Raw genomic sequence first — 12,694 nt, 5'->3', positions numbered from 1 at the left:
TAGGGTGTGACTGATAGGGCGATAGACAGAACGTAGGAAACTGAAGTATACATCACATTGTAATCAGTAATTGTCATAGGGTGTGACTGATAGGGCTATAAACAGAACGTAGGAAACTGAAGTATACATCACATGGTCATCAGTAATTGTCATAGGGTGTGACTGATAGGGCAATAGACAGAACGTAGGAAACTGAAGTATACATCACATTGTCATCAGTAATTGTCATAGGGTGTGACTGATAGGGCGATAGACAGTATGTAGGAAACTGAAGTATACATCACATTGTAATCAGTAATTGTCATAGGGTGTGACTGATAGGGCTATAGACAGAACGTAGGAAACTGAAGTATACATCACATGGTCATCAGTAATTGTCTTAGGGTGTGACTGATAGGGCGATAGACAGTACGCAGGAATGTCTAACTGTCATGGTGCATACTAGCTATTCCTACCTATTTGGCTAGGGAGGATTTCTCTGTAGCTCATTTAGTAGAAAATAAAACTAGTAAAATATGCAGAGCTACCGGTTTCAACTCCTAGCGGAGCATTGAAAAAATAATGACCTCTGTCACAATATGGTTTCTGTTCTTTCTGCTAACTATTCTACTCACCAAATCTAACAAGATGTGTTAGTGTAGCACAATGACCTGCGAGGAACTTATACCACTCAGCAGATCTATACGATCTTAACAGAATCATGGAAGGGTTTATAAAATACCTTGAATACAAGCTTTTTACTTCAGATGTGGTCAAGTGTGATCTTTGACCATGACCTTTGACCCTTTAACCTTGACCAATGATCACCAAAATCGTATATCTGGTGTAGAATTTGATACAATCCTACTATGGTGTCATGTTTTACCTCTTCCCTGTACATCTTTTCCACCTCATCCTCGTATCCCTGACTTCTCAACAGATCCTCCTGTTCCTTGGATCGCTGCGGAGAAACAAAAAAAAGACACGATTTAATGTTGATTACATGCTCAAACACCTTTACCTACAATTTTGTTTGACTTGCCATCTGGCATGTGATCCATTATACATGTAACCATTGAAAATGAGTTTTCCTTTCTTGATAATTTATGGTTAACTTTGAACTACATTCCAAATTTTTTATTCAGATTGATGGTTTTCACGATCTTAATCAAAGGTTTTATATGTGATAGTAGTGTTTTATCATATAACTTCAAATAACGAGTCATTTCCTATCAAAAGCTGAAAAGCTGTGTACGTCTTCAAATGACCTTAGCTGTTAATAGGACGTTAAACATAAACCATGACCTTAGCTGTTAATAGGGCGTTAAACATAAACCAAAGAAAAGCTGTGTACATCCTTAAATGACCTTAGCTGTTAATAGGACGTTTAACATAAACCATGACCTTAGCTGTTAATAGGATGTTAAACATAAACCATGACCTTAGCTGTTAATAGGGCGTTAAACATAAACCAAAGAAAAGCTGTGTCAGAGTCATTCTATGTGAAATTAATGAAATTTTCAAAACTTCAAAGAGTAAAATTGAAAAGATGTGAGTTTTTGACTCATGACTCATAGACATATGAAAGCACTGAATGATTAAAATGATTAACTCCATTTGATGAGGTATGTCTGGTGGTATCCATCAGAAAACCAGCCCTAAATTAAATTCAACTTTGTTTATTTTACAACAATTACAAAACAAGTTGCATCCACTTATAATGATATTAACCACTATTGCTGGGTGGATGGTAGTGGTAAGTGGGCGGATGGTAGTGGTAAGTGGGCAGATAATAGTGGTAAGTGGGCAGATGGTAGTGGTAAGTGGGTAGATGGTAGTGGTAAGTGGGCAGATGGTAGTGGTAAGTGGGTGGATGGTAGTGGTAAGTGGGCGGATAGTAGTGGTAAGTGGGCGGATGGTAGTGGTAAGTGGGCGGATGGTAGTGGTAAGTGGGGGGATGGTAGTGGCAAGTGGGGGGATGGTAGTGGTAAGTGGGCAGATGGTAGTGGTAAGTGGGCAGATGGTAGTGGTAAGTGGGTGGATGGTAGTTGTAAGTGGGCGGATGGTAGTGGTAGGTGGGCGGATGATAGTGGTAAGTGGGCGGATGGTAGTGGCAAGTGGGCGGATGGTAGTGGTAAGTGGGGGGATGGTAGTGGTAAGTGGGGGGATGGTAGTGGTAAGTGGGCAGATGGTAGTGGTAAGTGGGCAGATGGTAGTGGTAAGTGGGCAGATGGTAGTGGAAAGTGGACAGATGGTAGTGGTAAGTGGGCAGATGGTAGTGGTAAGTGGGCAGATGGTAGTGGTAAGTGGGCAGATGGTAGTGGTAAGTGGGCAGATGGTAGTGGTAAGTGGTCTTTATGTGGGAGGAAACCAGAGTACCCAGAGAAAAGCCACATGGTGGGGCAGGTGGCCACATGGTGGGGCAGGTGGCCACATGGTGGGGCAGGTGACCCCATATATTTTTTTGTCCGATTGGGGAATTGAACCCCCATCATCTTGGTGAAAGTCGAATGTGCTATCCACTACGCCATCCAGACAAACAACAAGTCCTTTTTTCATATTTAATATCAGAAATTATAATTGAAATTAATTTTTCGTGAAAGTTAAGTTTTGTTTACCCTCAAAAAGGAAAAGTATTTAACCTTATCCCGTTTTATTGCCCTCGAACAGACACTCACCTTGAGGACAGATTGAACTTCTCTTTGTTGCTGTTGGTTTTCCTTATTGGCAGCCATTGCACGCCCAGCTTTTTCCAAGACGACGTTTAGCTGTATAACATACAGTAGTAAGTCATGAAGTTATACTTCACAAATACAATAGCAATTAAACCACTAATATCTTATACATGTATTTACTATTCTTCTATTATTCATTTAAATTCACCCTGGCATAAAGTGTATAAGGGGCTGTATGCCTGCTGATGTGGATTTGTATTCCTGTTACCCATGATAACTCATAAGAAGACACCCAATGTCATGTAATCAAACCTTCATCAGGATACTGAATACCAGGGCCCTTTCATCCAGTCAAATATCCCACCTTTGCCAATAAAATGTGTTTGCCTAGTGTTAGTTTCACCATTCATATGTTATTACTATATATTGTATATTATGTACAATATGCTGACATCATAAATATGCCATCTTTTGGGAGCATGAAAAAGGTGAATAATAAACTGCAGCGAAATTTTCCTGGTAAAAAGTAATTCAATCCTTGCTGAGCTCAGCACACCCGATACACTGTATATTGGCTTACTGACCAAATGGCTGTAGATTTTAACTACACAAGCCACATTATGTTCTGTTGCAGCCTTTAACAAGACACTTCCCCTGATTTTTACCAGTCTGACTAGCTGTATGAAAAGGTACCAGCATTTTTTAAGCAATACATTGAAAAAGTGAGTATCCTTTAAGTAGGGTATTAAAGAGTCTATCAATAAACACTGATAACTAAAACACAGACAACTAGGCTGTAATTTAGACATTACCTTGCCTATATCATCTGCGTGTTGGCGTGTCAGATTTTGGACCTTTTTCTGCCATTTCTTCTCCTGCTTTGCAAACCTGTTTTCTACATCGGATTCGACAGATTTCACCTGGAAAGATAAAACAATAAATAAAGAATTAAAATATTTACAGATAATTTCCATATAGTTATGGAAATTCTTCTTTTAATTTTAGCCATAATACAACTACATTATGTAACTGAGGTATTCAGGCGTGAATGACTATAGGCCCAACTGTACTCATAGTGTTGAATGTTTTACCTTAACTTCTACAGGTAACTCACTAACTCAGAGTGACAAATAACGATCTAAAGTACAGGGTTTGAATCCTGGTTAACCCTATTGTATTTTACACTCAGAACACTGCTGTTGATTTTTCTGTTTATCTTTTCTTCATTATTTTTCATAAAAGTGCTGCAAGGTATGGTTTTCATTCCAAGAATGATTTATCAAAGGTATTGTCATGCTGGGTAAAACATTTTCAATGCACAGCTACAGTTTTTGATGGTTGTATGGGTATATCTTGAACTATAACTCCTCAACATGTTTCCATGTTTGAGCTGAATTGTCTATTCTTAGTTATCTTCGGACAAGGTTTCCTTACCCTCACACCAAGCTCTTCCTTCAGCATTGCAACTTCCTCTCGTTGTTGCTGCAGTAGTTCTTTTTCAACTTCAACATCGTCCTCTAGTTCTCCGAGGCCTGATCTTTTTGACATCTTATCGCTAAAAGCTCTTTCAAGGTCACTTATTTTCTTATTAGATGCATGTATTTCCCTTTGGTACATTTCTTTCTCAGAATCCTGAATAGAAGTTTTAAAATATAATTAATAACAAAAATGACCGACAATAAAAACAAAAATCTGGAATGTTGCAAAAATCATGCTGTAGCATTAATACATGTAATAAAAATAATTGAAAAGAAAAAAAAGAAACATTATGAAATTATATAATTGACTTAAAAAATACCAATGCTGTAAATACGACTTTCTGTTACAAATAGTGACGATTATTGGTACATAAATGTAGATCTATCAGCCATTGAAAAACAGTTCCAAAATTTTATTTTGCAAGTATAATTAATTTGTCTTGGATTTCCACCACGAAACCTGGGAAATGAAGCTAGAAAAACATGTATTCTTATAAAATATATTTCAAAGAACTGTGAAAAGAATACTTCTTCATTTCCTTCATATTCTTCGATTGAAGAATCAAATGTCAATAAAATAAATGTGAATGAAAGATGAAAGAATGCCTCTTGTGAGGGCCTTAAAATTATTTCATAGATAATTTTATACATTTCAAAATATTTAAATTTCGATGTTATAGACCATTACATGGAAACCTTTTCATCTAGACAATTTTTGTTGGTGTTTTTGCTACACTGATACAAAAACGTTTATTAATATTTGTTAATGTTTATTTTGGCATGTTGAAAACGAAAAAGAAATAACACAAATGAGATTCCATTTAAGGATCCGTCTCACTGGACTGTGGTTTTCCCTACACACAGTTACCTCCCCTTAACTTCCATTTGGGTATAACTGTAGCACAGTTTGGCCAGGAAACTTCTGTGGACCAGGTAGCTCTATCAGTTAGTGTGATAGTATAACAATCTGAGGTCCAGGGTTCGAATTATGTGTAGCCTTGTTGGATTTTTGCACTCAGAACGCTGTTGTTGATTGTATTTTGTTTATTTTATCTTTATTATTTCTCAAGGTATGGTTTACTTTTTTGAAATGATTTCTCAAAATCTATAGTCTTGCCAGAAAAAAGTTTCCAATGCGTTGCTACAGTTTAGCAGTGTTACAGGGATCCTAATATTTTCTACCAAATAGAACACCTGTTCAATATACTTACATTGATACCTTCTACTTGCTGTAGTTTCATTTTTCTTTCTTTTTCCTGAAATGATGAATCAATTATTTCAATCACAAAGTGCTACCTGTTGAAGAATTAATATTTTATTCTAGCTAGTGGTTTCACAAACTTGTTTGTTTCTGCATTAGTCACTTTCCCCTACCTCCTTCCAAAAACATATGAATATTATAAAAAAATGTCTTTTGTCTGATGAACTGTATAACGGACCAACATAAAAATAATAAATTTGGAGTTAGCCAAGTATCATATTTGACCACAAATAAGCCCCCACCCATAGTGAAAACAGATTGACCAAAAGAAGGGAGGGGGCTTATTTATGAGTATCTCTCCTTTTCATAAATGTCAGCCATCTTGGATATACCACTATTTGGATCTATGACCAGACTACATATAATGTTCTTATCATCAAAAGTTGTTTATGTTGTAAAAAGAACAGCCAACCAGCTAAGTACCTTGTAAGTATCACACTTCAAAGTTTACATCTTGCTTAACTCATTCATTCCTGAAAACATATTTGAACTCTTCCAATTCAAAGGTTGGAATAGTTCATTATGAAATTTCAGGGGTGAATGAGTTAAACACACTCCAGAATGGAAGACATTTCATACATAGCATTACCTAATGGAATGAGGTCTGTCTAGGAGACTACAAATGGTTATATTATACCTGTTTGCGTTTGATTTTTTCATTTTGTAGTTGAGACTCTGTGGCTTGTAGCCTCTCTCTGAGTTCTTCCATCTGGCGTTGGAATTCGGACGGTTTCGCTGGCTCCTGGTGAGTTGGAGGCGCAATGGACGCTGGACGGATAGACTGGTCGCCATGTCGACGATTCATGTGAGATTGAAGGAAGGAACTGTTTAGGAAAGCCTTGGAGCAGAACGGACACTACAAGCAAAAATTAGATAAATAAATAAAACTGATTTCATTAAATATCCAAGTAAATTATATCTGAAGGCCCAATAAACAAATTATGTATGATTAAGGTATCCCAATCAATCCTAATTTTGACCTCTGACCCTAGTAGTTTTTTCTCACTCCCATGTACTCCATCCAGTGCTGGAATAACTTGTCCACCATATGCAAACAAATTGACAGATGAACAAACAAGGCAATTATATATATCCCCTCTTTCATTGGCAGATATTTAAATTTAATTTAAATTCCATATTATCATTTAAATGACCTAAAAATGTGTTTGGTGATTTTGGTAATTCTTTAATTACCCCACCCCTCAAAAATAAAATAAACACAAGTCCTGATTGACCTACCCTATTTTTTTCAGCCATGTTACCAGAAACATATCTATTTTTTGGGCCCAATAGTATAAATTACTGATGTATCCTGCAATAAGCCCAGGGGCAATAAACATTCCTTCACTTTATATACTGAGATGGTTTACAACAGAACACTGAAACAGCAATTGTCTGTATTTATACTGAACAGCAATACATATTGATTGGCTTATTTCCAGGCATGGGCTTATTGCAGGCGATATGGTATATTAGTATATATATCATTAGTGTAGTGTATAACATGATATTAAATCTTTAACCCTTTCACCACTGTAGACTATAATGGACTCGCCCAGATAAATGTATAGTAGAGTCTACTAAAGTTACATAGTGGTGAAAGGGTAAATGGAAACAAAGGAATGTTTCCTCTAAGTTTCATGTAAATAAATAATGAAAATATGTGATAACAAGGGCACACAAAAAGACTGATTATTTATTATAAAATGATAGCTTATAGAATTATTTCTCTAAGAAGAGATTTTAACAAACAGCATCAACATGATAGGCTCCATCCAGATTTTTAATAGATAATATTTTCTTCACTTGCATTATTTTGGAAATTTTTAATTTTAGATTGTCAAAAAAGTATAGGTTTTTGCCAATTGGGAATAAGCTTAGGCTTATATGGGAGGCACAGTAGTCTAGGACGGTTGCAGGTTCGAGTCACGGCACAGCACTGTGCTGTATCTTTGAACAAGACTCTTTACTTTGCTTGTTCCAGTCTACTCAGCTGTAAATGAGTATGTGGTTGGGCAGTGCTAGAATTGTTGAATGCTAGCTGTGAGTGACGAAATGGCAGCAACGACTGTTTGCTCCCCAGGGAGTTGAGAAAGATATTGGGTGGTTGCAAAGGCGCAATAACCATGGATAATAATTTGTGAACTGCTTTGAGACAACCTACAAACTAGGTTGTAATCAAGTGAAATATAAGAACCTCAAATTATTATTATCATTATTATATTTGGAGCCAATTTTGCCCCAAAAGTTTCTACCAGTGATCTCTCTTACCTTGTTATAACTACCAGAACCGGCATGAATCAGCTGTTGCTGGGCCATCAGTAACTTCTTTCGTTTATGACTCTCTTTCTTCACGTCCGTTAATTGCTGTTTCAGCTTTTCTTCAGATTGTTTCATCTCACCTTGCTCCTGAAATATTTATACATAAAGTAAGAAACTTCAAGTTGTCAACAGCTCATAGCAAGTACAGCTTTTTACAGTTTGATTCATTTCAAAGATAAAACTGATTTAGAAATCTTTTCTTACCTCCTGAGATTTCTTCATTTTCTCCTCGAGGGAAGTTATCACACCAGTCAAGTACTCTTGAGAGTGCTGTAAAGGAAAACAAAACCGTTTTTTCCTGCACCATTGCTATAAATTGCATTCCAACACAATGTGGGTTTTTTTTCCAATCAACTATTTTGTACATATGACTTAGCTGACTACATTTTTTCAATCAAAACGTAATCATTTGAAGTTAAATTTAATACATTGATGGAGAAAAAAAAATTAAAAAACACCTCAAATACGACTGTACATCAGCTTTGTATTGCTGCGGTTTTCTTTCAACATTTTTATGAGAGTTATAAGTTTATTATCTTTTTCTCAATACAAACCAAATGCGGATGGAGAATTTGGATAAGATTTTTGCAAATAATTTTGCTTCCATCATTCTTACCAGTAAATATTCAATGGACAGTTGTCCTAGCTTAAACAACTTGACAAAATTTGGATCCACCATACGTAAATCCTGTAAAACAAAGCAAGATAATTAAGAAAAGTTGAAGATTCAATAAATGTAAGGTATTCAGGGAGCAGAAGTTCAAAATGGCACATTTATTTTCTATATTAGTCTAGCAACATTTCTGGTTGAGCTTATTTAATCAAGTGATCTATAATTTGGTAGATCCAGCGAATATGTATATCTATACAGCAAATGTTAAATGGAAATCAACATTTCAGCGAAAGTATGAATTAATTCATAAATAAACATTATTTTTTCATTTGGTGTGGAAATACCCTTCTATATCTGTTCTAGAATGAGGATTATTTATGAGAGTATTCATTGCAGTGCATGAATACATAGCCTGCCGGGCACTTCTGCTACAATTGTGAGATTATGCACTAGGAAATATATTCTTGAAAATCTTTATTTTAAATATTTCCTGGCACTTTTATGTCGAAATCCTTTATCACATCTGCTACATGCGTTGCAGAAAAACTAATCGCAACCCATGATCAGTTTGTCTGCAACACCTGTGGCAGTTATACCAATAGTTCTGCAATTTAACATCTGTGCAACTCATTGAGCTTAAAGTATTTACCAGTTCTGCTTCAATATTACAAAATGTAATATTCATGATGTTTTCCTGTAGAGCATTGAAGTCCAGAGTCTGAGCTATCTGGTTAATATCCACGGAAGCAATCTTTCGCCAGTCCACTTTCTCAAATCTTTTCCTGAAGGCAAAGCTTTTCCCATTTTGTTTTGGTGCGTACCCATTGGTGTACCCCCCGTAACTTGAGTTACTATATGGACTCCCCATTGACGGGTTGTGCATGTTGGAATACATGAATTCAGTCGCCATGATTGCTAAAAAGAAACGAGAAAGACCATTAAATGTATAACATCTAGTATATTATGACTTTCATTGTCATCTTTTTTTAAGATTTTTAAGACTGATATTTTAATTATGTTCAATAGCTATAAGGAATCAGGCACAGATACCACTGGACTATGAATTTGTAGGTTATCAAAATTTGAATTGGATACATGTATGCATACTTCTTGCTACAGGCACACAAATTATCTAACTGATTCACCCGTGAAATTTCATATTGAACTATTCCAACCTTTGAATTGGAAGAGTTCAAATGTGTGTTCAGGGGTGAATGAATTAAGGGTAAATGTTCCATACAGTACATACATGTAGGTCCTTTTTTTTTCTCTGAAACTCATTACTTAATTAGTGTGTGCAGGCAGCGCCACCTAATGGACACTGTCCATTTGGTGTTGCATGGCTTGCGCATGCATAAGGGGTTTTGGGAATATAAAGCTGTGCACATTCACAATTTGGTTACTCAGTTTTCGGACCAACAACATTTACAAAAAGGTTGGATTGTAGGGCTCCTGGTTAATCCGGTGATATTTTAGTTAGGTTAAGTTATATATTGCGTTGGAGGGCAGTCTTTAGATACATTTCATTACGTAGTAAGTTAAAGATTTCTTCCAACAAAACAAATCTGGTCGTCAGACAAACCTAGTGTTTGTAAATAACTTTTAGTATGCTAAATAAATATTTCCGTTAGTGTTAACGAAACTTATATCACTCTTCTAGTCTTTTATTCTATTATTAGATTAGATACAATACTCGCCAAACAATGTAGATAAAATACATTTTGAGTCCGGTGCTCTAACAAATTGAGCTACATGCATGGACTCTTTCCACTACAGTATGAGTACCGGCCACCCCCTCTAACACAAACAAAATTTGTAAAAGAAATTACTGCTTTTGGGGTGGGGAAGGGTGGGATGTGGAACCTTTCTATGTATATATTTGAAGTATATGTGGTCTGGGAATATGTGTATATGTTTTTAAATGTCTTAACATAATAGACTGGTATTTGGGATTTAAATTAGAGAACAGTTAACTGTTATATATATATATATTTAGGAATAGTAGTCTACTTACTTCAAGAAGAATTGTTCACAGTTAGCATTCCTAAAGTAAATCCATTACATCATAACGAACACATCGTGTAGTAAACATAAATCTTGATCGTACTGCTGCTAACGGTAAAACGTGAAACGAGTCTCAACATGAACATCTAGGCGCGTTTCACAAATATCATAAGGATTAATATCGCAATTTTAAGGTCAAAAGCAGTGGCTAATTGGTCCTATACATAGTTGAATAATATATACATGTAAGAAAATTAACAGCCAGTCCGCTCGGGCGGTGAGAACAATGCACATGTTATATGCTATCATAATCATACCGTCACATCGTCACTCACAGGTGCGAATTTGACAGGTGTTGACAGTTTTGTTGCATGCATGCAACATTTTATCTGAAGGATATAACAGGTGTGTGTTATGACCTACCTTATCACACTGAACCCATACAATCTCGGTACGACCGGAGCCAAAGTAACAGTACACAGGAATCGAGTATTCAGTAATAAAAGTCGCCTTCGCGACAATCAACAAATTCTACATTGATTCCATGATGGAATTTACATCTCGCTCACAGCGAGATTTGACGAGAGCCAAGTTCATACTGAGTGCGTTCGATACAATAATCAATGACATGACCTATTTTAAAATTACATTAAATCAGAGAAATTATTTAGAGAAAAAATTGTAGACTTCATGGGTCTTTCTAAAAGAAGTAAAAACAGGAAATACATATCGATCTACTTACCTTTACAAGTCACTATTAATACAATTACAGCATGGACAATGACCATAGCCAATTTTAATGAAAGCCTGGTTAGCTTTATGGTAATTTACCGTAAAATTTTCATCTCGAATATTTCCAAATTGATTAAAATGTTATACTTATATTTTATATCATGTGATCAAAAATATGATATATAGACAAAAAATATCAGAAATATTCGTAAATGTTAAATATTTCATACATAGATCACATTTTAAAATTGCAATAATGCATTGCAAGTTAATCAGTAGGTGAGCGTATACGTAACACTTGATGTTTGTTACACTCAAATAATCGCGTCCAGAGACATATATAATTTATACGTTTCTGCCGCGTCTAAAAGAAATGAAAACAAATCTGTGTGGTCATCGGCCAAAGATACAATTCCTTTGCAATACCGTGTGTAAAATATACTTCACCGTGATGCCCCTTTTACCAGAGACGTATATAGAGTCTACTGGCTTTATATATATGTCTCTGCTTTTACCGTACAGGTGACGGTCAGCATTTGGTAGATTAATTATTAATATTGTTCTTTGTGCTGGCTGCAATTAAGTCGTACTGGTAATGTACATTGAATTGATTTATAGAGTGATTGATATGTAATCAATCGATCTATCGGAATAGGGGGTAATATGTATCAACTTTTCTCTCCATCTGGTTCCGTTACTGATTTTCATGGTCGAAAATTGGCTGAAAAGGGAGACAAAATCAGGAACGTTTCTTCTTCTTCTTCTTCTTCTTTTCTTCTTCTTCTTCTTCTTCTTCTTCTTCTTCTTCTTCTTCTTCTTCTTCTTCTTCTTCTTCTTCTTCTTCTTCTTTCACATGAAGGATCAAACTCAAAGGTTTGAGTGCATTTGTTTATGGGAGGTGGCAATAAAAACAAATATTTTTGGTATTTTTCATTATGAGATAAAATCAGTAGATACTTTAGGGTAAGTTAAAACTAACAAAGGCGCACATGAAAGAGTTTAGGTTTTGCTCCGGTGCTTGAGAATTTGGTAGATAATTTCAATTTACAATGGTCCTGGGGGGAAAAGAGTAATTACATAGTTTTTTGTTGGTGTGAATTTGGTTGATTCTGTGGCCACTCGTGTTCTCCTATCACTTGATGTTAACAAGTAGGATGGATCATGTTATTTAATCAATACTTGCGGTCAAAATATATTTTTATGTCAATTTTTAAGATTTATTAAGGAATGCATATAAAATGCTAATTTTGAAATGACTCATATCTGTCAATTATTACTTCTATCTTGATGAAATTGTGTCGGTTGTCTTTTCAATGTTAATGTATTTTATGCGGATTACGGAGGTGAGGGGTTTGTATTCTCACAGAGTAATGTAAAGTTAAAAATGTTCCAGCTGTTACCTATACTGGTTTAAATATTACTCTGACCGCGGTTTTTATACATGGCTGTTGCCTTATACGGAGGAAGAAGGGTTGTTCAGGGATTTTTAATTGTAATTGTTCAACTTCTGAGGCTGTTTCTTTTCTGGTTTACTCACTGCATAATGTTCAGATATAATCTGTATCGCTTGCAGTCCTCTAATCCAGAGTTATCGTTCGTGTTTACAATTTACTCTTAGTGGTATCAAAAG

The 12,694-nt window shown here is 35.7% G+C and overlaps 1 protein-coding gene across 2 annotated transcripts in view; it reads right to left on the bottom strand.

Annotated features, from left to right (window-relative positions):
- Positions 1-10,893, bottom strand: part of LOC110451428 (zinc finger protein Dzip1-like) — a 28,826-nt gene extending 17,933 nt beyond the window's left edge. Inside the window, exons 1-11 of one of the 2 annotated variants that reach the window (XM_021499440.1) lie at positions 10,756-10,893; positions 8,978-9,243; positions 8,332-8,403; positions 7,920-7,985; positions 7,665-7,802; positions 6,031-6,249; positions 5,344-5,388; positions 4,089-4,286; positions 3,467-3,574; positions 2,658-2,747; positions 866-940 (exon numbers count right to left, since the gene is read on the bottom strand). In XM_021499440.1, coding sequence (XP_021355115.1) covers positions 866-940; positions 2,658-2,747; positions 3,467-3,574; positions 4,089-4,286; positions 5,344-5,388; positions 6,031-6,249; positions 7,665-7,802; positions 7,920-7,985; positions 8,332-8,403; positions 8,978-9,238 — 1,272 coding nt within the window. In that variant the 5' untranslated portion in view covers positions 9,239-9,243; positions 10,756-10,893. Of the gene's footprint in view, positions 1-865; positions 941-2,657; positions 2,748-3,466; positions 3,575-4,088; positions 4,287-5,343; positions 5,389-6,030; positions 6,250-7,664; positions 7,803-7,919; positions 7,986-8,331; positions 8,404-8,977; positions 9,244-10,342; positions 10,430-10,755 lie in introns of those variants that run through there. The other variant, XM_021499441.1, reaches the window with a different exon arrangement.
- Positions 10,894-12,694: the final 1,801 nt, after the last annotated feature.

Source organism: Mizuhopecten yessoensis, unplaced genomic scaffold, assembly GCF_002113885.1.
Source record: "Mizuhopecten yessoensis strain PY_sf001 unplaced genomic scaffold, ASM211388v2 scaffold6015, whole genome shotgun sequence".
Classification (NCBI taxonomy): Eukaryota; Metazoa; Mollusca; class Bivalvia; order Pectinida; family Pectinidae; genus Mizuhopecten; species Mizuhopecten yessoensis.
Note: the sequence above shows the minus strand (reverse complement) of the source record. Positions and strands in the feature narration are given on the sequence as shown.